The sequence below is a fragment of the Cyprinus carpio genome, chromosome A16 (genome assembly GCF_018340385.1).
Source record: "Cyprinus carpio isolate SPL01 chromosome A16, ASM1834038v1, whole genome shotgun sequence".
NCBI classification, from domain to species: domain Eukaryota; kingdom Metazoa; phylum Chordata; class Actinopteri; order Cypriniformes; family Cyprinidae; genus Cyprinus; species Cyprinus carpio.
The window spans coordinates 17,285,210-17,311,830 of NC_056587.1; the positions used below are offsets into that span (position 1 = coordinate 17,285,210).

Genomic DNA, 26,621 nt, shown 5'->3' on the forward strand with positions numbered 1-26,621 from the left:
GAAATATAACACGGATAACAATAAATAAATATTTTTTACCAGGTTAAATGTTGATTATTAGTAACTCAAACCCCATTTTGTAAACTTTTCTACCTAAGCGTCGATCGCGCGCATCCGCCACATTTGTAGTTTTTCTAACGCGTTTTATTCGTGTTTGTAGTTCTGGACCGCAAAGCGCAATGGATTATGGGTGATTTTAGCTATTAGAGTGTACTTTAAAAATCGACCTGAAATAGTAGACCATCCGGGGACTTTTGGCATACTCTTTTCAACATATTATGCTTTGGGACCACTGTCATATATATAGATCAGTGTTTGGGACACACTTCTAATCTCACATACTATTTAGGATGGATTGTATGAACATTGTGACGCAGGGCATTTACCGAAAGGCGAGGTGTTGATGCACTATAATTGATGCATCGTTCTTAAATCATATACGGAGTAATTATTTGTACTAGGTGTAAATAGCCACTGCCAAAAAAAAAAAAAAAAATATTCCAGATTCTGTGTCTCAAAATTCTGAATATAATAAAATTTTCTTTAGCTATTAATTTTGACACATCGTTTTAGGGATCAGAACAATAAATTGAAACAGCGTAAATAAGACAAATACAATGAAAACTAAAAATGTAGGCTCATCACCCGTAGCGTTCGGGCAAAAAAAGTACAATTATCCAGGAAACATTTTGCGAAAGCTTTGTCCCCACTGCGTCAGTCTGGCATACCATTATATTATTTATTAAAATGGCTACAAATTAAAATATATATTTTTTGTTGTTAAAAGATTTTTTTTTAATGTAGATTTGGTTAACAATGCGCTATTTTGCACTGTATTTATTTTGTTAGTTAGTCATTAACTCTTTCATTCCAGCAATACGCGTTCAAACTTAAATATAGCACCATAATTTCCATATTTATCTGTTTTAAATTGAAGTGGTCTAAACTGATTTATTATTTTATTTTTTTATTGAAGAAATGATTGAACATTACAATTTTAACAATTAAGTCCACATACACAAGAAAGAAGATCAATCTTAATCTGTAAAACAGCATTTAAGAGAAAAAAACAATAAAATAGTATTATTATTATTATTATTATTATTATTAATAATAATAATAATAAAACATATACATATAAACAAATACACAATAGCTCAAATTATCTTTCTTTCCTTAGGACAAAATCAAGGACTACAGTGAGGGGGTCTAAACAGATGACGTTACTCCACGTCCTACGTCACACCCAGAATCCCTACGACAGATCCGCAGCGACGCCTAGCGGAGCTTTCTCGTTACCAATGACAACTGTTCAAACAAACATCCAGGACTGAGAACAAACTTAGTTAAACACAGAAATCCGATATGCTGCAGGCCTTTCATGACCATTTAAAAAAATAAATAGCTTAGCAAACAGGTCAAAATATTAGCTTTAATTAATATCGTGTGCTAGGGATAGGAAAGGAAGAGTTATATCCTTGTGTTTTGAAGTACGCGTCGCTACTTTTCTGCATTCTAGATGACGTGATCTTCATTAGTAAGTTCCCAAAGAACGTTCTGCTGCTGTAAACATGAGCTCACCGCTATCCACGCTGAGGAAGAACAAACGAGCTCCTCTACCAGACATACAGAGTGATGGGTACGTTAACTTCCAACAAAATGCAGCACTGAATGTTAAATAGCTACCGAATACCAAAGCAGAAGCATGTGCATCTTTTTTTGATAAGCTGTGAAACTGACACTTGAAAACATGAAATTATTTTATATAAAACCCAACTATGCTAGAAACACACTCTAACCTCATGTTTGTTACTTTTTTTCAGAATACCATATCCGGTACCACATTCATAAATAATATTGTCTTGTATTTTTCAAGTGTATTGTGGTCTAGATGCTGATATGATAATCAAAATACTATCGAATACTAGGAGTGACAAATGTAAAATATAACAATCATATACAAAGTGATGCATTGTTTCGTGATGATACATGTATTAGAACATGTAATTTAAAACATCTCACCTTTCCCATAAAATCACAGAAATCTGCATGATGATTTTAACTGGTAAAAGATGTTTACCAGTTTAAATTAACTTTTTACTGGACATTCATGTTATGTTCCATCCTGTTCTTGAAATCATTTAAATAATGAAGTTATAATTAATAGAGGTCAAAGTATATCTGAGCTTGACCAGAGCAAATCTGTGAAGGTCTGCTGTAGCTTTTTAACATAATACACCTAAAAAATTAAAATTCTGTCATCCTTTATTCACCCTGAGGTTGTTCCAAACCTGCATTGATTTCTTTCTTCTGCTGAACATGACGATATTTTGAAGAATGTAGCTGTTGGTCCCCATAGACCTGTTTGGTTGTCAACATTCTTCTAAATATTTTCTTTTATGTTCAGCAGAAGAAATTCATACAGGTTTGAAACAGCTTGAGGTAATGAGAACACTTTACCTAAATTGTTAAAATTACAATAACCTAAAATTACAGTAATTGTTGCACCCTGCTCTGTGAGCTATCAGAAGCATTTGGTATTTGCGGTTACAGAGACACTACCCTGTGTTTTCTTATTTTGTTCATGCATCGCTGTGCTCGGGATGTTTCTGGGCTGCAAACCCTCAGCCCATAATGATGCATGGCGCAGGTGACGGCGGGACTTTATTGTCTACAGTTACCTGGCATCTGCAACTCGACAGATGAATAGCCATTGTAATTACATTTTTATGTAGACATGTAATTTCGGTTTACTATTGAGCTAGATTGAAGATATCTAAACTCGCTCGCAAATTACAGCCAGCCATCTAACTAGCATAACACAGAAATGTGTACACATGCCATTTATGCGTGATAAACACAATATGTGACCCAGGACCACAAAACCAGTCTTAAGTGTCAATTTTTCAAAATTGAGATTTATACATCATCTGAAAGCTGAATAAATAAGCTTTCCATTGATGTATGGTTTGTTATGATCGGACAATATACAGCTATTTGAAAATCTGGAATCTGAGGGTCCAAAAAAAAAATCTAAATACTGAGAAAATCACCTTTGAAGTTGTCCAAATGAAGTTCTTAGCAATGCATATTACTAATCAAAAATTAAGTTTTAATATATTTACAGTAGGAAATTTACAAAATATCTTCATGGAAGATTATCTTTAATTAATAACCTAATGACTTTTGGCATAAAAGAAAAATCTATCATTTTGACCTAAACAATGTATTTTTGGCCATTGCTACAAATATACCCCAGCGACTTAAGACTGGTTTTGTGGTCAGGGTCACATATTTGAAAAATATTTGTAAAATACCTCAACGATGTCACTCATCTTCATGCAGGTAGTCTGTTGAGTCCGTCGGACTGTGTGTGTTCAGGCAAACTGATGTCATGTCAGGCAGGGCGGTGTGCTTTTGACGGCGTTCCGCCCGCGAGGAGGGGACAAGAATGTTGTGTTTACAAAAAGTGGCTGAAAATTTCTGCACAGTGTACCTTTAAATGTAAATGCAATCATTGTTTTTTTCCCCCATAGTTATAGAATTCAAAGGTACTGCATTAGAAGAATGACCTAGACCATCTTTGAAATAATCAGATGTCACATCTGTTTTTGTGATCTAGGGAAAGAAAGCCTTACAAAGAAAGGTCAGACAATGGTAAGACTTATAAACATTTTACAGTTTAAATTCTTTTATCTTTTCTAATGCCATCCTCTACAGATAACATAAATGGCAGGTTTCCATCCATGCCAGTGATGGAATATATAAGAGCAGATGGGAGATAAAATTAGAATATAGAAAATTCACAGAGAAACAATACATCAGTGGATCTTATAAATCACTTAAATGTATCAATTTGGATTTTTCAGAATATGAAGCTAAATTATTCAGAGAGGTTTTTCCACAAAACCAGCCAGTGCCACACATCACAAACAATCTTTCCACTGTTAGATCAAAGGTCATGCAAAAGAAAGCGGCAAAAGAAGGTACCATGACTAAATTGACCGATTAAACTGTTTTTATCAAAACTTTAAATATATCTAACAAATCTTCTCTAAACATTTCACAGCTCCGCCGAGTGATTTTGAACTTATGTCAAGCATGATGCAGAAGATCATTCAGCTTGAGAGAAAGGTGAAAACTCAGGCTGTGGATATTGAGCATAAGGTAAGACACTTCCTTTATTCTTCTTGTCTCACTGTCCTGAATCTGTTTTGCTGTACAGCTTAAATATCCAAGTTTGTATGTTTACAATCATCAGTGTCCCATCAGATGTCTCGGGGTGCACGGCTGATTTCATTTTTTCAGGTGTCTTGTGGTATTAGCTCTTAATTTCCTTCCATTTCCTGCTCAGCAAGAAGAATAGCAGTTCTGGAAGAGAAACTGAATCTTTTGCAAGAGGCAAAAGGTAATTATTATTTCTTAAACAAACGGGAGTTAAAATTGTTTAAAAAAGACTGAGTTAGCATTGTAGAGACTACAGTAAGACACTAAAACACATACAATAAAACACTTTGTTATTATTAGGTTTAAATCCCTTTTAAATTGGCATAATTATAATGAGAAAAATATATTTATATATTATTTAAAATGACAATTTATAATGTAATATACATTTTAAGTATTTATTGTTATATAACTAAGTATTGTCGCATTTTCAGTATTTATCTAACCATTTACTGTATCTAGGTCTATTATAATAAATACTAAAATAAAATATAAGTTATTAAGATCAAGTATTTATTTTCATAATCCATGCTGATTTTAATAATATCATTTTCAGTATGTATGCATTTATCTAATATAATACACATTTCAAATATTTATTATTGTAATCTATTCATATTTTAAACACTTAATATAATTTTCCTTATCTAAGCCAATTTGAATAAATAAAATAAAATTCTAGAATTATTAATATAAATTATTTATTGTTCTAATCTATGCTAATTTAAATTTTAAAAAAGCCATGTACGATTCTCATCAATGTTACAGTTTTAATAATTTAATGAGGCTCGTCAAGTAAAATAAGAAAAATCATAAACCCAAAACATCTGGACATTATTACAGGTGTGAATGGATAATTTGGGGGTGAAATATGACCCAGACAGACAGGCTTACACTAAAGTACTAGTTTTCACTAATGCTTTTTTAACCAGTTCAGTAGTCATATAAAAGCTCGACTAAACAAATGTGTTTACTTTAGCGAAATCTACAAGTAATGGGAACAAAGATGAAGAACTGGTTAAATTGTGCCTTGAGCTTCAAAACCAAGTGTGGGAAATGGAGGTGAGCAGCTTTGAGTGATTGTTTTCAGCCGGTTACATACTTAGATGTTTGTAATGGTATGCATTCCTGTTAATTACACCAAAATAGCTATTGCAAACTCAACAGAATGGCATTTTCCCACTCACACAGAAGTTTCTGAATGATTATGGGATGATCTGGGTTGGACGTTATGAAGAACGTGAGCAGGCCAACAGCCATCTTCCTGGAGCAACTAATGCACGCAGGAGTTTCAGGATGAACTATGACCTGGTCCTGCAGAACATCCAGGAACTGAACATGGTAGCAGGGGAAGGGGAGTCCCATGTGACCGCTGTCCCTGGTGGGGCCAAACTTACCCAGCAGTCTTCCATACCTCTTTGGCTCTACAAAAATGGCATTGTCATGTTCAGTGGTCCATTCCGCTCCTATCAAGACCCTCGCACACAGGTTCAGCTGTTTTCCTGCTTTGCATTTGCATCACTTAATTTGACTACATAAAAACCATACATTTTCCACAGCCAGCTTTTGTTTACTTTAGATGAATCATCAGATTTATCGTTGCTTGTAAGATTGACCTTTCTGTTGTAGGAATTCATACAAGACTTGGTGGATGGTTTTTTTCCTTCTGAGCTTCAGGAAAGGTTTCCTAATGGTGTGCCCTTCCAGGTGTGGACTGTAAATGAATGCACTTTTCATCATTAATATCATCGCTATGCATAATGTTGCTCATTTTTAGGGTTATGGATTTATCAAACACAACAGTTCAAAAGTTTGGGTTGATAATATTCTTAAATGTTTTTGAAAGTTTCTTATGCTCATAAAGGTTGCGTTTATTTGATCTGAAAATATATAGCAAAAACAGTAATATTAATATATAATATCATAACAATTAATAAAACTTTTCTATTCTTAATACATTTTAAAATGTAATTTATTATTGTGATGGCAAAGCTGAATGTTCAGCAACCATTTTTCCAGTCTTGGGTGTTACATGATCCTTCAGAAATCATTCTAATATGCTGATTTGGTCAAGAAGCATGTATGATTATTAATACTGAAAACAACTGTGCTTCGTAATATTTTTGTGAAAACTGTGATGCATCTTTTTTTAGGATTTTTTGATGAATAGAAAGTTAAAAAGAAATCTTAATAGAAATCTTTTGTAAATTATAATAATATAATGCATCTTTGCTGAATAAAAGTATTAATTTCATTCAAAAACTGTTAAAAAAAAACAACTTACTGACACAAAACTTTTAAATAGTGTAGTAGTGCAAGTGTTTAACTTTGCCATGTCACTTGCATATTATACCTCAAATGATTAATAATCAAATTATTGTTAAAATACTTAGGGATTTTATGTGGCGTGTGAAAAATCCCATCGACTTAAATTAAGGAAGGATGCTACACATAGTTATAGTTATCATTCTTTAACTGTTATGTATGATCTTGAACCACAAAAATAGGTTAGTGACAAACGGGACGAGGAGTTCATAGTTAGGCAACCAGGGACTGTGTTTCCTGGAAGAGGGCAAACTATAGATGGAGCAGGAAGGCATTCAGTGTACAGTTCTGAGCAGACCAGCTCCACAGCTCCAAAACAGAGTCAGATACCAGGTTTGAACGTGATTTTGGTACGATTCACAGTTACTCTATTACATCAAAAATGGATTTTAAATTGACATTCTGTGTGGCATTTAGGCAAAAAGCTGTCCATGGAACAGTTCTTGCGGAAGCTCCCAGAGACTGTGGTGAAGGAAGGCAAAGTGATCAGTATACGTGACTCAATCAAGACTCATCTACTGGTCAGTGTTGTCATGTTTCAGTCTGTCCCATTTAGGGTCTTTCAGTCACATTTCCCACTGAACTGAATTTTCATTTTGTTAGGCTTTCCTGATGGTGGCAAAAGTCACTCGGTGACTACTGTGGAAACATCTGCCCTGCAGGCCTTGAGAGAACGGTATCAAAAACCTAATAATCTTGAAGTTATTACCAAACAGAAGAGCTTTGATAGACAGCATAAAAGCTGATTAGAGTTCCTGACTTGAATAATTAACTTTTCCCACCCATGTGGTGTGATTCAGTGAGACAGACTCTTCACTATCAGCACAAGACGTCGCTACACTACGACTGAAGTCTGAGGATGGCATGGAGACATTTATCATGAGAATGTACTTCACTGAGACCATTGGAGATCTCCGTCACTACTTGGACCTGAAAAGGTTTGATATATGACAACCAGCTTTCAAAATTTAGAGATCTGCCCTCTCGGGAGCATTTTAAGATATCAGACATGCTCCATATGTAGGCTAAATATTTATGCTGCCTCCTAAAATGCTTCTTTTTAACTAAACTTTAAGACAGCATTACATGTATTCCCAAAATACATACAATAAACTCACAAACCAAGAGAAATGCAGGTTATAAATATACTTTTAATTAAATACTGAAATGCATAAATAAAAATGTTAAAAACTTGAAACGAAAAATTTCTCAGAATTTACTCATCCTTAAGACTTCCAGGATTTAGAGTTTGCTTTTTCATCGGAACAGATGTGGACAGATTTAATCAGATTTGTAGCATTACATCACTTGCCCACCAATGGATCCTCTGCAGTGAATGGGTGCCGTCAGAATGAGAGTCTAAACAGAATCCGTAAGAATCCACACAACTGCAGTCCATCAATTCACAACTTGTGAAGTAAAAAACTGCATGTTTGTAAGAAACAAATCCATTATTAAGACTTTTTAACTTTAAACCGTCAATTCTGGTCAAAATATGAGTCCATAATCCATAATAATGCTTCCTCTCATGATCCATCCAGTTGTCATCTCGCATCAAAAGCCACTGTCATATTTGTTTAGAACTGTTTTTGCTTGGAAACAGTGCCTGATCTGTGCATATTTCTCTCCTGATTTAAAAGTCAGTTATGTATAGAGGACTCTCTTTTTTTATTACAAACACAGCTTTTCACAAGATATTAATCGATGGACTGGACTCATGTGGATCACTTGTGGATTATTGTGATGTATTTATCAGCTGTTTGGACTCTCATTCTGACGGCACCCATTCACTGCAGAGTATCCATTGGTGAGCAAGAGATGTATTGCTTAATTTCTCAAAATCTGTTCTAATGAAGAAACAAACTCATCTTCATCTTGAATGGCCTGAGGATGAATACATTTTAAGCAAATATTCATTTTTAGGTGAACTGTTCCTTTAACTCTATTTTGTTCAAATTTTATGTATGGTGTCTATATTTATAAGCAGAAATATTATACAGGTTGTCATCCTTTTCCAGTAGTTTACAGATAATAAATTTGAGCCAATCTCTTTTGACAGAGGACCGGGTGCTGCACTATATGACATCATTAGTGCATTTCCACAGCGGTGCTACAGTGATGACACCCAGACGCTGCTGTCCTGTGGTCTGACTCCAAATGCAGCGCTGCTCCTGCGTCCACAAGCTTCATCTCACAGACAGTGTGGAGACACAGAGAACAACAACCGTCAACTCATTGTAAAATAACCAGTGAGCATCATTAATTCATTGCTGACTCCAGATTTCTCACTGATCATACATCAAGTACAGAATTTGGATATTGATAAATCAGGTAGGAGAGGTCCAAACACAGCAATTAGCATGTTTAAAATCATTTTTAAAATCACTAAATGATTGATAAATTTAAAATCAAACAATTCAAATTACAATAACTTATTATCAACTGATATTATACAAGTTATTTTTCTATTCTCTGTAAATGAACCAGGAGGTAACACCCAATCACCTGTCAAGGTGGTCTATGGTTTATATTATTTAATTCCATATTATTGTTCCAACTAATTCTTTTAAACATATTTTTTTCTTTTGAACCATTTGCAGAAATGTATCAATTTACAAATAGTCTTTTGGGTGAGGTCAAATACACTGAAACATCTCTATAATAAACGGGTTTAGCTGCTTTAGATACTCCAATTATTAAGATGTGCAAAAAAAAATATCAAGCATGTTGTTGTTGTTGAGTGGTGTGTACTACTTCTGCTTGTAATCACATATTAAATGTAATTGCATATTAAAAATGACAATGTTAATTGTAATTTCTATATTACCAAATGTTACAGCATTATACATACTAAAAACAAACATTCAGCATAAGGTTACATATGAAATACAAAGCTTTATTTCTAAAAACTGAAACAGCTTAAGACAAACATATAAATATAATCACATTTAGTGTTGTTATAAAGTCTTTGCCATATAAGGTTTGCCTGGCTGGTTTTGTGTTAAACCTGAAAGACATCTTACACTATAAAAAAACGTATGGTGCACCGTCAAATTACATTCACACTGGATGTTTCTGGACCAAAATATAACAATTTACCACACAACACTCCTCACAATCAATGGTCCCTTTTTGTATTTTTGAATCCCAATACCCTGGCAGTCACACATTACTGTAGAGAAAGACAATTAGTGTTTACACATTGACATTGTGCAGCGACTACAGGTTACTTCCCTGAACGCAAGGCACCTGCTCTAATGTTTGACATGCATTAATATTTGCTTTACCAGTTGGTTTCCTCTGATGTGTTGACTTAAAGGTGTGGCTGTTTTTACAGCTGATAAAACTAATTATGAACCAGACAGCTATTAATGCTGTGAGATTCTTGAGACACCTTTGATAATATGATACTGATAATATGATCAGTTAAGCTGCATTTATGTGATCCTAAACTTAAACGGCACATGAACATCTGTTTGCAGAATTTTTATATGTATCGTCAGGAAGAAGTCTAACTATTGGCATTCTATTAACTTTTTTTTATTTAATAGACAACCAGAATTTAATATTATGTTTACAGCCCCATCTTGCTTTAAATTGTCCCTATTTATTGGTCTGCATAATACCGTGTACACCAAGACTCTTTACAGCATTATGGAAACTGTGCTGATAGGTCTGTCTTTGATCACATTGAACTTTGGTTGTCATATAATATTAGGGAATGTCTGTTCTCCAACTTTATACACATATGATCTGCTGGTGTAATTTTAAACAGCCAGAGGTGGCCAAATATTTTCTCAGCCTTAGATTCTGTGTTTAATGTGGTACGTTCTGTTTACTATAAGGTGATGGATCGCAGTTAATGTCTTCTTATTACACACAACAGAGCGTCACTTGCTTCACAGGCTTTGCCATTGTAAATAAACACACGGCATGTTAGTTGCACCAAAAGATTAAATATTTTCAGTTGATTGTCAACTTCATCACAGATGTTCCCAAATACATGGAAAGGTTTAAATTAAATCATTCTCTTTCCTCTGCACACAAAGTCATCAAAATCTTAGAAAAATATCTTATGAAACCTTTTGTATAAAAATAGCTTTCTGGTTTGCGAGATTACAGTGTCCTTAGTGTTGCTAATGCTTCATGAAGAAGGTTTGTAGTGGATTGTAGTGTCTTTAAAAGGCACTCGTGATGTGGAGTTACCCTCACTGAGCAGGAGCTGTATTGTCCGAGCTCACTGAGTGATGCAGTTTTCTCCCATATCCTGAGCGTAGCGGTCAGAGACTGTGGTTCTCAGTTCCTCGACGTCTCGACGGAGCTGCTGAGCTTCCTGCAGCTTCTTCTGCAGCCCCTCGGGGCTCAGCCAGTCCTCCCACTGCTCTCCTACTGCAGAGGGAGCTGCTGCAGACAAACAGATAGACACAGCGTCAGAGTCACTGCTGATAACGGCCACAACAAAGCTGCTGCACAGAGTTTCTGTGACTGTACTGTAAAAACTACTGAGCTGTAATCACTACAGCAACTACAAAACAACCAAGTGTATATTAGGAATCAGCGATGTATTGAATATTCACAATGAGTGTGATATTCTCTATGTATGCATGTATGTGTATTACAACAGACTTAAATTGTGTTTCTGATTTAAATGTAAGCAGCAAAAACATGTTGGTAATTTTGATTCATTTTCTTGAATCAAAGTGTTAACTTCAATTTTCGTAATAGATTCAAATATTAATTGGCATAATCGCTTACAGAATACTACATGTCATTCATCACATTAAAACTTTACAGTAAAAATGTGTAGATATTGCTGTTTATAACATGCATAATATATACAATTTAAAAGCATACATATACATCTTTAAATAAATTAAATAAAAATTAACTAAAATCAAATTACATAAAACGTAAAATAATTTCAATTTATCAAATTAAACAAAAAATGAAATGAATAAAATTAAATATTCTTAAAGAAAAAATTCCATATTTTTTAGATTTAGATTTAATTTTAACCATTACTGTGATAAAACTCTTGCAATAAACATTCTGATTTACATTTTAATCTCTAACATGAGCAACATAGGCTATTTTATTGAAAATAAAAATGGTTTGTTAAAAATAAAGAAAAAAATAACCAAACAAATAAAAGCCATTAAAGAGCAAATAGATATATAATAAATATTGAAGGCTGAACATTATTTTTTAGCCTTATTTTATTGAAAAGAAAAAATAATATAAAGCAAGTGTACACAATCACTAATACACATGCTAGACGCAATATTGAATTTTTATGTTGATGATAACGAGACTGTGAGGGACACAGTACAATATGGACTTTACAATGATACGTACTGTATAAAGGTACTATATCATGTTTTATTTTTTCAAAACTGTTGTCTACTGAATTTTTACTACTGGAGTTTTTCTCTACTGAATTATTTTCTGCTATATCTGAAGGTGTGTTAGTCTTCTTTATAGCATGCTGACAGCAGAGGGCGCACTTACAGGCAATGCCGAGCAGCATGGAGAGGTTTGGGTCATGACCTTGAGCCCGCTGGGTGAGGATGTTGCAGAGGGAGCGGAGGTCACACAGACAGGCGGCCATCTCTCCATACAGCTTCTGGGTGAGCCGGGCTCCCACAGGGAGCAAACCAGGGCCACATGGCGCCTCCTCACCCTGAAGACGCTCTTGAAGTGTCAGATTATGTTCCATCAGTTCCTGGTTCTGCACTGAGAGCTAAAATATGAACACATGCACACCGTCAGTTCTCCTGTGTGCTATGAAAACACAAAGGCTAAGAGCTGAAGATGCATTACGGTTAACTACTAACCTCTTTCATAGCAGTGCGTAACTGCAGCAGACTCTCCTCTTTCTCTGTCACCTCCTCTCGCAGCGCCTGACTACTGCACTCCTCCTGAGAGAGATGCTCCTCCAGAGTCTAAGGCAACACACACAAAATATTATGGCTGTAAACTAAACATTTTGCTCATATAAACTAAACTTCAACTGCTTTTTTGGTGCAAGACATTTTAAGAGGAAAGCACATGCAACAAGTGTTGAACCTACAGACTAAATAAATAGACTTATTTCTGTACTAAAATAATATCAGGTGTTCCTAAAGAAGCCTCCTACATTAAGGAAGGTGTTTGTCAAGATTCTTCACCTCTTAGATACTACTGAAAGTACACTGCTGAGGACTTGATCATAGAATATGATGCCTGGCTCTTAGTGATGAGCATTCACTTAAATTACACCTAATTACAGTCTTCAAGTTCGGATTCAAAAGACCAATTCTTATTCAAAATGGGTTCCATTTAAAAGAAGGAAGAAATACTGGAACAGAATGATTTTTATGATGTTTGTTTCCATTAACAGTTCAACAGTTCCACCATTTTTCAACCTACACTACTGTTCAAAAGTTTGGGGTCAGTTTTTTTTGTTTGTTTGTTTAAAGAATGCATTAAATTGATCAAAAGTGACAGTGAAACACATTTTGCTTTAGGTTGCTGTATAATAACGATACTGTTTTTTTTTTTAGCTTTCTATTAATAAGACTCCTGAAAAAATATATCGCTATTTCTACAAAAATATTAAGCAGCACAACTGTTTTCAACATTGATGATAATAAGAAATGTTTCTTGAGCAGCAAGTCAGCATAATAGAATGATTTCTGAAGATCGTGTGACACTGAAGACTGGATAATGATGCTAAAAATTCAGCTTTGCATCACAGGAATAAAATTACATTTTAAAATATATTTAAATAGAATATTTTTTAGTTAAAAACTGTAAACCAATTAAAAATGTTTTCACTATATTTTAAATGCAGCTTTGGTGAGCATATGATATTTAATTTTTTTTTTTTTTATCTTAGTCCTGAAGTCCAGTAGTCTCAACCAGCATAGTCCAATTTGCAAAAAATTACTTCTTAAGTTGTTTTTAATTAAACTCATGAGCTATCCATTTAAATCATTCTTCTGAGTCACTTACTGAATACAGCTTATATTTTGGCTTGGATAAAATTTGTTTTATCTTTGTGTTAGTCAGAAGATGATGAGTTCCCCCTGCTCAATCATGGCTAATACCACAGTTTCTTTCCATTAAAGAGCAGGTCATATGGGTTTTTGAAAAATATCTCTTTTGCAGTTTATAATGTAGCTATCCTTAACGAGTCGTCATATTTTCAAATCTTTTGCCTGTTACGGGTATACGTCACTGGGTAACACATATGCATAATCCCCGCCTGCCCACGAAATACGAACACTCTGACCTGCCCACAAACACTTCCACTAGTTAGTGTTCACATCATGTTAAAAAGACACTGTGTTTAGAGATAACACAGAAATTAAATTTGCACCTTTTGTTGTGTGCATGTCATTTTACCAAGGACTGATTCTCCAATCTCGGCTTTATCTTCACTGGCTTCTAATCTTCTTAATTTGTACTAACAAGCTCTCCGAACCACAACCTTTAAGTAGTACGATTGATACGTTGTGTACATTTTCAATCGAGTGCTCAAAAAAAGTTTTTGTGCTAATGTGTGATATATACCTAGTGCAGCTTTAAGTTTCCAGCTAAAGCACAAGATTACTGTCTTACTGAAGTAGTTCTGATAATTCACTGTAAACCCACTATTTCCTAAGAATGTGTCGATTATTGTAGACTGATGTTGTTCTAATGACTTTGTTTAATAATAAAGAATGTAGTGCAGCACACAAACTTTATAATCATTGTGAAATTGCTGTTTATTGTGCTGCACCGGCAGTTATAGGGTTAATGCGGGAGAGTCGAGCGTGGTAACTGTTAGTTAGGCTGGTGCTCCTGATACAACTGCTCTGCGTTCTGATTAAAAGTTAAGACAGAGCGTCTTTTGTCTGTCGTTCTTCAAACATTACAGTAGACCTATTTTGGTTTACAAACTGTATTGTTTCATCAGTCAGTCACGTTAGCACTCGGCTAACGTTTTCACCAAGTGTTCACAGTTTAGCAGTTAAACTTTAGCTGTGGGCACGATTCACTTGCATAAGTGTTTTTGTGTTTTATTTCATTATTATAAGAACAGATTGGAGCACTATATTGTTTTATGTAAAGGTCTTTTGTCAATGGTAGCGCTGGCTAACTGGCTCAAGGACTCATCTCTGTGCCAATCACAACAGGTTTGGCCAGCTGACCAATCAGAGCAGAGTAGGCTTGAGGAAGGGAGGGGTTTGCTCCGAACTTGCTGGGAACAAATCATTTCCTAATCATTGGCAAATTACTCTAAAATTAAACATATATTCTGAGAAAATTACAATGTTGTCTGACCTTAGATGCATTTAAACCTGTTGTAGGGCACTCCAACACTATATTAGGACACTTTAAAATACCATATGACCTGCTCTTTAAATCAAAACTGTAGCTCGAAACAGGTGAGCAAGGCACTAGCAACACCAAGGTCACAGGTTTGATTCCCAGGGACTGCAGGACCAAATGGATACCTTCAGTGCAACACTTTGGATAAAAGTGTCTGCCAAATGAAAAAATGTTGTGTAAATTTGGTTTAAAAAATGTAATGTAAATGCACCTGCTTAACAAATGAAACTGAATGTAGTCTTTACCCTGATCTGTGAGCCAAGCTGCTCCATTATCCTGAGTTGCTTTTCAATGACCTAAAAAAGAAAGATTCATTCAGGTAGCACCTTAAAATATTTGCACAGCATGCATATTCATCAACAGGCAGAATGATGCTTCAACACTATTAATTGTTATTGAAAATCAGTGTGAAAAAAGAAAAGAAAAAAAAAACCTTTTTGAGTCGCAGGTGCTCATCTTTCAAGGTAGTGTTTTCTTCTCGTAGCTTCTCTATGTCAAGAGAAGGCAATCTCACTCCGTCTTCAAGGCTCTCCTGCACTCTGTTCTGGAGACTAAACACAAAAGCAAATCAAACAATATTAGACCCCACATACATGGCAATGCTTCAAAACGTAACAAGTAGACATTGTGTCTTTTTGTGCAAGTGGATCTTGCACGTTTTTTCCTACCTGGTGACTGTTGTAAGCAGTTCTCTCTCCTTGCGTCGCTGTTCTTCCAGTTGGGTTTCTTTGTTGCGCACAACACTGCGGGCTTCCTCCAGTTGTGCTTCCAGGTCTCTGATGGTGGCTTGCAACTGATCTGCCCTCTCTTCTGCCTCCTTCAGCTGCAACACAACAATATAACTGCATAATAACTGAGGACTGAGAATGAGAATAACTGCTGGTCACAACAGTGGTCTAAGGGGCCGAGTGATGAACGGGCAAAATAATATAGCAGTTTTACATATTACGGTTAAAAATTTTGGAGTCTGTAAGATTTTTTAAAATGTTTTGCTAAAAGTAATCTCTTGTACTCACTACGACTGCATTTATTTTAATATATTTTAAAATGTAGTTTATTCCTGTGATGGCAAACTGAATTTACAGCAGCCATTACTCCAGTCTAAAACATCACATGATCCTTAATAAATCACTCCAAATAAAATCTGTTTCTCAAGAAACATTTATTATTATGGTCAATGTTGAAAACATTTTTTGTGGAAACCGGGATACATTTTTTAAGATTCTCTAAATAATAGAAAGTTCAAAAGAACAGCATTTATTCAAAATAAATTCTGAGAACTCCTTTGTAACATTATAAAAGTGTTAATTGCCACTTTCAGTAACTAATAGCACCTTTTCAGGAATAAAAGCATTAATTTATAAAAAAAAAAAAAGATTCAGGCTCAAATTTTTTAAACTCCACAAATATTAATTCTCTGGGTGAGATTCTGAAACTGTTTGCTACTCTCAATAACTACTAAAATAAAATATCTCATCCTTGCCAGCAATTTTTCTTCCAATTTTGTCCAATGCAAAGTAACTGTATTTATTTGTTTTTCCCAAGGCTATTATAAATGGTAAGAACAGGGTATAATCAACCAAAAGTCAATAAACAAAATAATACACATATTTAAAAGGAATTTTAAAAAGGATAAATAATAATTAAAAGGATAAATACTTTACATACAAACTACCAGCAGATATTTAGTTGCATTAAAAAAAAAAAAAAATTAATGACCAATGACTTGGAGAAGAGGCATAGTGAGCTTGGGATTTTGTGATCCAACAAGGAGAGTAAGGAGAGTGTCACTTTGAGATTAAGAATACAACAGGAGCAGATGTGTTATATATGGGTGCAGTGGATGCTATAATAGTGTCTGGCAATACAACACAAAAGAAGCATCTCAAGTTGAGTATTATGAGCAATTGCTGTGAAACCACGGGAAAAAAATGCTTTTGTTTTGTTGGATGGCCATCAGAGAGTGCCGTACCTTTTTGTGCTGGGCTTGGTAGTCTTCCATGGTGGGAAGGTCAGCCAGATATCGCTCGAGTGTCTCAATCCGCTGCTGTTTTTCTCTGTTCTGCTCTGACTCCTTCTGACACTTCTTTTTCAAGCTGTTGATATGCTTGTCTCGACTTCGGATCTTTGTAGTAAACAGCAACAAGTTCAGTAACAAGTTGAGTGAGATTCTGCTCATATGTGGTCGAGTATGTCCCATGTTGTAGCTTGAATATGCTCACCCTCTCCTCTTGTTTCTTTAGCTCTTCTGTATGTTTTTCACTGCTCTCTTTCAAGACCTCATTCAGATGTTGCATCTCTGCTTCCACTGCACCCAGTCTGTGGTCTGCTTCTAGCTTCTCTCTGGTATAGCAGTCACTGCGCTCTGCAAACTGGGCTCGCAAAAAAGCATTTTCTCGTTGGGCTTCCTATCCCACACAGAAGGAAGAAGAGGGACAACTCAAAGAGATGTTATGACACAGCACAGGGAAAAGGCTGTGCGTGCATGTGTGCTAACCTGCAGTCTTAACAGACACACATCAGTGTAAGGGGCTCCACGTTCCATGAGGGCACTGTGCACCTGCAGCTCACTCTCTCTGAGACGCTGTTCCAGCAGCGACATCTGCTGCTTCTGTCTGCAATGTGCAAGTTACTACATTAAATTAATGTACAGAATCTTACTAGAAATGCTTCTGAAGACTTGGCAGTACCTTTCAATGGTAAGTTCTTTCTCTTTTAGCAAGTTCTCATTGGCTTTAATGACAGCATCCCACTTGCTGTTCTCCGTGTGAGAGGTTGCTGGATAGAGAGATGAATACTGTCCACTTCCTCCTGTCATTAACTGCAATAAATAATAGGTGGGGGAAGCATGAAATCTTATTTAAAATAGGTATAAAAACCATGATCGGGCCAAGACTGGTATCTATTTTACCTTTAAAGTCCACATGAAATGGTACTTGCAACACATTTTTCTATAGTATGTTATTTCAAATGGACGCTGAATATTAAACAGGAAGAAAAATGTAGGGCCGATCTTCCTGTTAATAAAAAGTGTGTGGAACAATTTGTTGCACCGCTACAAACTCATGCAGTGAAGAAAATGTCTCTGTCATGAAGCTGACAGCATAATTGCAATTTGCAGCATGAAAAACAGGGCAATTTGCAGTCATAGTATGTGGTGCTGTTTCAGTGTTTGGTTATAGCAGTTATGAATGTAGTTTATCATTATCATTGTGGTAGTCCATTGATTTATATTTGTCTCTCAAACAATTTAACAGCAGTAGATTTTCCATCTCTGGAATGATTCCTTTTTGAGAAACTGTTATAAAAGCAAGTTAGCTAAATAAACATGGAAAACATGTAAGAATTTACAGACTGCCCAACCCAGATTCCACTCCAACACAGATGTTAGATTATGCTCACTGCCCAAAATGGCTTAATTATTTTAGAGAAGAAAGTCAACAGTTATGTTGTTCCTGCACCATTTGGGGTGATCACATACTGCACAAATGGTCATCAATTATAGGAATGGGTATGGGAAACTGGGAACTATCTCAGACAATGGGGTGTCTGGACTGCATTAACATACAGACCACAGCTATATAGGGATGGTAAATTGTAACAGGATAAAAGGTTTGTTTAGGATGTTCAGGGTTCATTACGACTGAGGCGTATTTTATGTATTTTGTTCCTTCTACTCTGCAATAAACTACATTGAGATCTTCAATGTCCTCAACATTTCTTACAATTAATATTTCAATATTTCACCAACTATCAGACATTGTTCTAAATAAAACCGTTATCGGCACTCTAATTTTGTATCTGTTCATCTTCAGTTATTAATCTTGCAAAATTAGCCTAAATTACTGATTGATAAACATCAATTAACTTTTTTTTTTTTCTGGCTGCACTGCATATGTAACTAAAAAGTAAAGTTGTTTTTCACAGCCAGCGCATTATATTTTACATACTACATTCAGTGTTTGTTAATAAAAAAATAAAAAAATAATATATATATATATATATAATCATTCATTTGACATAAAGCTGAGATAAATATTAGATGAAAAAAATCCTAGACTAAAAACTTAGAAACCCTCTGCAACTAACTGAAAAAAAAAGTTTAAGTACTAAAATTATAAAACTGAAATTTAAATGAATTTAAGCTAAATATAGTTATTTAAAAATAAACTAATAAAATGTTAAAAGCATAAAATTACTAAAATGAAAATGAAAATATAAAAATAGCCAATTCAAAGCGTTAAAAAAAAATAGTAGATAAATAACAATGACTACATTTTGATGAAAGATCACTGTCTATTTTTGGAACAGCATGCACTGATGAATCATGCACAATAAAACCAGCAATATGTGTGGAATTAAATAAAGTTAATTCTAATTTCATGCTGACTTTAGAAGTATGAGTCATGATTACATAACTGTTCCCTTTTCCTTTCTTGTATGCAGCAGGACACCTAACCTGCATTTGTTCCACCTGTAGCCGCAGACTCTCGAGTTTCTGCTTCTGCTGCTGCCAGCTGGCCAGTTCACAACAGCGTTCCTGCAGTAGTGGATCATAAGCTCCTGTGTTGGCCTGGTCCCTCAGGAGAGCCTGAGTCTGCAGGCCCTGAGGTACTGAAAACATCCTGGCAGAGCCACCGGACCCTGGATGAATGTTCCTTTGGCCATTTGGGTCTACGGGACAGGTGAGACCTGCCCTAGCCTCTGGTAGGACTTTATAGGTCTGTTCTAGCAAGCCTGTATTGTCTGCAAGCCCGGTCATCTGCAGCTGCTGCCGTACATCATGGCAAAGTCCCCCAAGCAGAGCCGACTGATTAAGCGTTGGCTCCATGGCAGGTACATCAAACTTCTGGGCTTCATCCAGCCGCGTCTGATCTCCAGATGGAAAGAGCGAGTGATCGAAGCCATTAACTAGGCTGCGGTATCGGCTCAGGCAATCAGGCTTGACCGCAGCTGCATCTAAATTTCCATCGTGCTGAGCGTCCAGGTTGGGGGAGGATGCAGATTTGGGGAGGGATGACTTGGAGCTGGAAGAGCTGGAGGATGCCCGGGCCTCTTCAGAAGCACGTGGCTTGAGCTTAGAGGCCAGAGTTCCGGCGGTGGAGGGCATGACATGGGCAGTGGGGATGGGGATCTGACTGCGGCTGGGCTGGAAAGAGGGACTGCTACTAGTGCTGCAGATATCTAGAATAAAACAGGAGTGAGAAATAAATTAAACCAAATACAAGTTATGTTTTAAATGATCAATAGGCTGAAATAATAAAATGGTGCCATAGAATGCATTGATACAATATTTTAAATTGTTCTCTGATGTCCCCAGAGTGTGTATGTGAAGTTTTATCTCCAAATACCCAACAGATAATTTTTTATAGCTTGGTGAAATTGCCACTTTTAGGGTATGAGCCAAAACACGCTGTTTTTTGTGTTTGTCCCCTTTAAATGAAAATGAGCTGGTGCTCCCGCCTCCCTTTTCAGAAGAGTACGGAGCTTCAAGAGCTCATGAACACAGGCATACCGGTGTTACAGTTTAACTAGTGGTGACCATGTTACTGACCTCACATTGCTTCCAAATGCAATTTTTAACTACCACATTCCTATTTACGATAATTCTGGTAGCACGTGAAGGCAGCATTAGTGAAAACAGGCAGAGACATTGGTAGCTTTAGCAACATTAGCCTTACAGAGAGCCAAGAAGCTCTTTTGGATAACAAAATATGACGCATGATGCTTACTTTGTCTGGAATCTGGATGTTTGCGCACGAAGCGTTGATATCGATCCCTCTTTCAGAAGCAATCTTTGCACAACTCCAGGGCTGAACTGACCCTCATTTGTGAGGCAGTCTGGCGTAAAATGTTAGCACTAACGTATAGGACTTTTCCGTTTTTTTCCAGGACATTTCCTTCGAAAATGAAATTTAACCACCGTGTCCTCAGTGGTCTATGGAGACTCCTATGTTCGTTGGTGCATCCCAACAAACGACACTTTTAATGTCTCTTTGGGGCTGACATTGTATCTCCAACAGCTATAGCAAGAAAACAGTAATGGCGGACTGCTGTTTCTCACTCATGGCTGTGTATATGCTAATAGGGCAGAGAGCTTCACAAATGGGTGGGACTTTCACCGACTATGAAGTCATAGTTTATTGGGATAATAAAACAATGAGTGGGTGGATTGAACTTTGTTCAAACACCTTATAAAAATGATTTTTGCATTCTATGGCACCTTTAAGAAAAAGTCTATTTTCAACCAAATATATTTGAAACAGTGGCAAATAATGGCATTTTTTATGTTTATTTAAACTTATAGTTTATTAAAGCAATAAGCCCCTTTAATATCATTATACTTTATTTGAATAACCGGACGGAATAACCGTTTTATAAAGGCAATAAGCCCCGTGAAGCCATGGTTTACAGTGTTTTTTTAACTCCGCTTCGCGTTGTGCCTAACAACGCCCCTTAGCTGTTATAAATTCACTGTAAACCATGGCTTCATGGGGCTTATTGCTTTTATAAAACGGTTATTCCATATACGTAGTAAGGTTTCACAGAATAAAACAGAGCAAAAAAAGTGTAATGATATAAATAAAAACAGTATTCTTCCACCAAACAATGTAGTTCCTCGGAAATAGTTGTGGTTCCAACAAAGTGGTTGCCAAGCAACAAACAGAAGTAAACAAAGGTGTATGTTTGTAGTGTAATTTACAACAGCTTTGAACGTAGCTCAACCAATCAGAATCACGGACGGGAACTATCTGTTTTATAATTAAATATTTTTTGTACCCAGACATTAAATGTCACGGACATTGAACTGGAGGCAACCGGGAATATTTCTTAAAGTAAGGAATATAAAAGAAAAGTAAAAGTATAAGAAAATTTAATTAAATTCCCTGGGAAAATAAAAGCAAGTAAAATCAATTAAAGTAAAGTAAAATTTACATAAAAGTCAAGTAAATTAAAAAGTACAAAAATAAATATGAATAAATATTACAAAAAAAAATAATAACATAATGCAACTACATTATACGACATTATACAACTGCAAAAAGTAGGTAAATTAGCCAATGTTTCTGTTCCAGCCAAAAAAAAAACTAACGCTAGCTAGTTCTGACATTAAACGCACACCAAACCATTGCAAAAAATAGTACTCACCTTGCTAGTAGTAAAAGAGATACCAAATGATAACATTTTCATACTCTAAAGAACGGTGAGGCATAAAAAACATGTCCTCCCAATGCATCTTCAGTAAATGCCATAGACAAACTACTGATCTTAAAACACACCCACTCCGTCTGACAGAACCCGTCCTACAAATTAACGTCAAGCTCAGACAAGGTGAGTGTACCTGCTATGAGAGTTTGTTCTCCTACAGCTCTGTTAGCTCAGCAGTGTGCACACACCGAAAGGTTAGCGGTATTTATAGTGCACTCTCATGTTACACTGTGAGGTGTCCATGTGTGGGACTCCTGCTTTAACCATGCAGCTCACCTCTCTCACACACACACACTTAATAGTCCTTAATACTGTAATACCGCTGAAGTGCCATTAAACAAATTCCTCAATACAACAATTAAATTAACACACACAAATCAAGTGGAGATGTCAAGATGCAGGCAGCAGTAGGAGGGTCTGCCCTGCGGGTGTCTCTTTTGAACATCTGCTAAGGACAGGTTTAAACAATTCTTTGGGTCGACGAAAGATTCTTGGAGCGCTGAGAGGCTTTCCGCCATTACATGAAACACCCAGAACAAAACAAAGCCATCACCATCACAACACAGAAGCCCACAGACAGCCAACCATATATTTATAACCGCTAAAATGAAACGGCTGCCAAGACGTTCTGTGCTGCCACCGTTTTGGCTGTTTTAAAAACAAATAAAGTTGTTTTATTACTGTGTCTTAGTTGCTAGGTGACAAAACTGTATATAAGAAAACTCAATAGACTTTATTACTATTACTACGGTAACTTATCTGAGAGTAGTTTCATGGTAACAACAACAAAAACGGCAGTGGTCCACTGATATGAATTTTTCAATAACTGATACATATATCTAGATAACAGGCTGGTCAGATAAAACATTTGAATACTGAATTTTCATGACCTTTTCAGTCATCTATGATCACTGGATAAGTCATTTTAATTATATATTTATATATACATACTGTTTAAAATTTGTAGGTCTGTGTTAAGCTTTAAAATACATTTATTCAGCAAGGATGCATTAAATTGATCAAAAGTGACAGTAGAGACATGGTTACAAAAAATCTTTCAAATAAATGCTGTTTTTACTTTCTTTTCATCAAAAAATCCAGAATAAAATAGAAATGTTTCTTGAGCACCAAATTGGCATTACTATTTTTACTCTATTTTTGATCAAATAAATGCAAACTTGGTGAGGATAAAAGATTCATTTCAAAAACATGAACAAAAAAAATCCTACCAATCCCAAAAGTTTGAAAAGTACCATATTTAATTACCATAGGGGAGAAAAAAAAACACATTTTAACAATTGTCTAACATTTTCAGGTTTCCAGTGACCGTACAATTTAATAATAACAGCAAATGATAAATATTTATTTTTCACAATATTACTAAGCAAAAGTGAAATCAGAAAATGATTTAACAATTGACAAGGCTGTCATTACATTCTGGAACTCACATTGGGGGTATAAAAACTTCTGTTCACTAAGCACAGTTATGCCAATAATCAGCCTAACTGATATCAGTCAATCACTAAAAATAACCAATCAAACCAGGCCAAACAACTCAATTCAATAATGCCAGCATAAGCACATATGTTTCAAACAGCTAATCTTTGTGCGTTACATGTTTAACAAGGCAGACAGAAGGAAACCAGAAGACCAGGATCAGAGTTTCCATTCGGTCCCCCAGGTCAGGCCCTCCTAATGAGACCCCCATCAGTGGAAGTGCAACACCGCCTGAAGGAATCTATGGTATGGAATATCATATCCTCCTCCCAATATCATAGGAGTTCCAGAACTATGAGCACATCTCCATGACTATAAATATGACAGCTTAATCTAAAAACAGCCAGCAGGATGTTAATGTCCGTTCTAAATAAAAAAGGGTTCTCTTTAAAACCATTGACTGTTAGATCCAACTCAAAAAATAAATAAAATAAATAAAAAACTATCCATCATAGCTGAAGATTAATATACGTATACGTGTCTACAGGGGAAGTCATAATAGATTTTGGGTTCCATTCACTTCTTATATATATTAGACACATGACAATAGAATCTTCTGAAGATTTGTATCAATTTAGTGAATATTTAGTGAATAGACACGTAGAAAAATTAAAGAGAGCTAGCATGGTTTGTCATGGGAAACTAGAGTAAATTCTTTATTTATCATTTTGAATTTATTACTTATAAATTACTGGTATTACTATAATCTTCAAGGTTCCCAAAACTTTTGACCAATTAATTCCCATAAATTTTTTTTATCATGATTTTCATGTCTTTATGATTACTAGATAAAGATCCTTCTGCATTTAAATAAGAAGAAAAAGAAAAATCTGTATTCACTATAAAAATTTAAGTTACATCATGTAATACTACGTATACTAGAATACTGTACAAGTACTCCGTAAATTTACATGACTATATATATTCCATGATTGCTCCATGACTGGAAATCCCATTTTGTGCCTCACAATTTCAACTACAAGACCACGGTTAAGATGAAGGGGCTGATGAGTTCTCAGACAGTCAAGTGGACAGTATCTGAACACTCTCAGCATTCTCACCTTCAGAGGTACCCAGTCCCGTGTCCCCACTGTCCGCTGTGTTGGGCCGCCATCCAAAACGGCTCTGGAACTTCTCAGACAAAGCAGGTGTCAGCCATTCTGTGTCCGAGTGTCCTGCTGGAGTAGATAATGAACACATGATGTGACACTCTATTATGGTTATGAGGTACACTACACAACATGCGCTTATCCTGGACTGCACTGGACTTGTACCTGCGAGTTTGGGGTTCTGGTATTTCTGTGAAGTGGTCATTCCTGCAGCAGTCAGAAAAAAAGACAACAGAAAGTGTCTGGAAGCAAAACCATTAAGTCTAAAAACAAGTAAATCTTTTAGCTGTGCTGGAGAACTATGAACAACAAAAAGAGCTGGAAACAAAATATTATTTATTAGTATTATATTAGTATTATATAATAGTATTTGATCATTTATATTATATAATAATCAAATATTAGAAAAATTACAAAATATTATTTCCGCTACTGTTTATCTGAATAAAAATGAGAAAGTATTCAAAGTCATTCACAGATTAACTGTTTGAAAAAAATATCTTATTTGAAAAACCTACAGCAGAAAATACCTCCCAAAGCTTAGAGCTGCAATAGTTAACTATAGTCTAGCTTAGGACATATAAAGCTCGTTTAGAACAATTTAATCAAGTTTCTTAAATTACAAAAGCCATTCCTATATAATTTCCTACACCCTTTATAGTTTTCAATAGTAAAATAAACCACAACCAAAAAGAGAAACTGACACACAGATTAACAAGCCATTAAAGTAATTTAAATGTTCATATAATAACTTTTAAATGTTCATAATAACTTCATAAAACAAGTTCCACATGGGTTGCTACTTCAAACAAACACATTTACAGATAGCCAAGTTAGCTAACAAAAAGAGTTCAAAAGGTCAATAAAAAAGTAAACAACTCCACGTACCTGAACTCAGGGGCTGAATGGGTCTTTACTAAAGATGACACAACCTACAGGAGCAACAGTGCGCTTCATTACCCGAGAGACGCTGACTGGACGCTAACATCAGTAACACGAACACAAACAATCAAACAATCAGCGGCCTCGAGCTTCAAATACCCGCCGCAATGCCACCGATTCACAGTCGGGACTCTTTTTTTTCAACCGTTATTCTAGTTCTTCCTCTGCGTTTTGCTCGCGTGCCAGGTTGAGACAGCAAGCGCCCCCTGCCGCTTGATTAGTGAGCTGCAGGCGCAGACCCTCCATTCGTTTATATGAATTAAATATAAATGTATTTGTGATAAAATGTCATATTAAAATGTTTATTCCAAGCCCTATTCAAGAATCACAATAACTCCCAGTTTACCCATGTGCAATATATTGTGCTATAGTATTTATAGTTAGCAACTCAACTTGAAGGAGCCCAATTAAACAATGTTTATGTCCTGTATTGCAGAAAACAGATATGATTATTATGCTATAATTTGTATTTGCATTCAATGTTGTTTATTCTTTATTGTGCACATTGTCTTAATAAATAAAATAAAATCAGAAACTGACAGGAGACTAGACAGAAACCATGAGATTCATGAGAATCATGAGATCACTTTATTGTGTCCCCAGCAGTGATAGTGAGAAAAAATGTTCTTGACATCATTACTATTTTATTCTGCTTTCAGAAATCATGAGATTAATCACAATCAGTGATTGTTGAAAGTTTAAGCTTTTTGTAGAAAATTTGTAATACATTTCTACATTTTTTATTTTTCACAGAAAGCAGGCAATGGAAAAAAATAATGTGGAAAATAGAAACTAAATAGTTATATATGAATAAAATAACATCTACATAACTCAACATTACTAATTCATTCTGCTTTCTATAAACTTGACAGAAATCATGTTTTAAAAACATCTGGTTATGTTCCTAGTGAGTAGAAAAAACTATAGCATTGAGTTAATAAAAATAGTATTTTTCAG

General features: G+C 35.5%; 3 protein-coding genes across 6 annotated transcripts in view; 1 reads left to right on the forward strand and 2 right to left on the reverse strand.

The window, feature by feature from the left end:
• The window catches only part of LOC109105337 (calcium-transporting ATPase type 2C member 1), a 39,782-nt gene extending 36,406 nt beyond the window's left edge, over nucleotides 1-3,376 (reverse strand). The window contains exon 1 of the mRNA XM_042773003.1: nucleotides 3,318-3,376. Coding sequence (XP_042628937.1) covers nucleotides 3,318-3,341 — 24 coding nt within the window. The 5' untranslated portion in view covers nucleotides 3,342-3,376. The remainder of the gene's footprint in view (nucleotides 1-3,317) is intronic.
• ubxn11 (UBX domain protein 11) lies at nucleotides 1,189-9,301 on the forward strand. Of its 2 annotated transcripts, XM_019119365.2 has the most exons (13): nucleotides 1,556-1,639; nucleotides 3,623-3,657; nucleotides 3,870-3,986; nucleotides 4,070-4,167; nucleotides 4,354-4,408; nucleotides 5,207-5,289; nucleotides 5,419-5,715; nucleotides 5,857-5,934; nucleotides 6,735-6,885; nucleotides 6,970-7,073; nucleotides 7,155-7,228; nucleotides 7,353-7,490; nucleotides 8,612-9,301. In XM_019119365.2, the coding sequence occupies exons 1-13, from the start codon at nucleotides 1,572-1,574 to the stop codon at nucleotides 8,796-8,798; spliced, it is 1,485 nt and encodes a 494-aa protein (XP_018974910.2). In that variant the 5' UTR covers nucleotides 1,556-1,571; the 3' UTR covers nucleotides 8,799-9,301. The 2 variants fall into 2 exon arrangements, with proteins under 2 accessions (XP_042628942.1, XP_018974910.2); XM_042773008.1 differs by lacking the exons at nucleotides 3,623-3,657; nucleotides 3,870-3,986 and having other exon boundaries at nucleotides 1,189-1,639.
• A 126-nt stretch (nucleotides 9,302-9,427) lies between these two features.
• Nucleotides 9,428-25,819, reverse strand: LOC109106054 (centrosomal protein of 85 kDa-like). Of its 3 annotated transcripts, none has more exons than XM_019119360.2 (14): nucleotides 25,611-25,819; nucleotides 24,888-24,929; nucleotides 24,675-24,788; nucleotides 19,367-20,091; nucleotides 17,598-17,728; nucleotides 17,405-17,522; nucleotides 17,130-17,315; nucleotides 16,880-17,032; nucleotides 15,576-15,730; nucleotides 15,341-15,458; nucleotides 15,153-15,203; nucleotides 12,387-12,494; nucleotides 12,061-12,292; nucleotides 9,428-10,956 (listed from the first exon to the last, which is right to left on the reverse strand). In XM_019119360.2, exons 2-14 carry the CDS (start codon nucleotides 24,925-24,927, stop codon nucleotides 10,790-10,792), a joined length of 2,298 nt encoding a protein of 765 aa, XP_018974905.2. In that variant the 5' UTR covers nucleotides 24,928-24,929; nucleotides 25,611-25,819; the 3' UTR covers nucleotides 9,428-10,789. The 3 variants fall into 3 exon arrangements, with proteins under 3 accessions (XP_018974905.2, XP_018974906.2, XP_018974903.2); XM_019119361.2 differs by having other exon boundaries at nucleotides 9,428-10,953; nucleotides 24,675-24,791; XM_019119358.2 differs by having other exon boundaries at nucleotides 24,675-24,791; nucleotides 25,611-25,818.
• Nucleotides 25,820-26,621: the final 802 nt, after the last annotated feature.

Coding starts and splice junctions, on each gene's coding strand:
- ubxn11 (XM_019119365.2), top strand. CDS start 1,572: ATGAGCTCACCGCTATCCACGCTGAGGAAGAACAAACGAGCTCCTCTA. Junction 3,987..4,069: donor AAAGAAAGCGGCAAAAGAAG/GTACCATGACTA, acceptor AACATTTCACAG/CTCCGCCGAGTGATTTTGAA. Junction 7,491..8,611: donor CACTACTTGGACCTGAAAAG/GTTTGATATATG, acceptor CTCTTTTGACAG/AGGACCGGGTGCTGCACTAT.
- LOC109106054 (XM_019119358.2), bottom strand. CDS start 24,927: ATGACCACTTCACAGAAATACCAGAACCCCAAACTCGCAG. Junction 24,792..24,887: donor CCAGAACCCCAAACTCGCAG/GTACAAGTCCAG, acceptor TATCTACTCCAG/CAGGACACTCGGACACAGAA. Junction 20,092..24,674: donor GGGACTGGGTACCTCTGAAG/GTGAGAATGCTG, acceptor GTTTTATTCTAG/ATATCTGCAGCACTAGTAGC.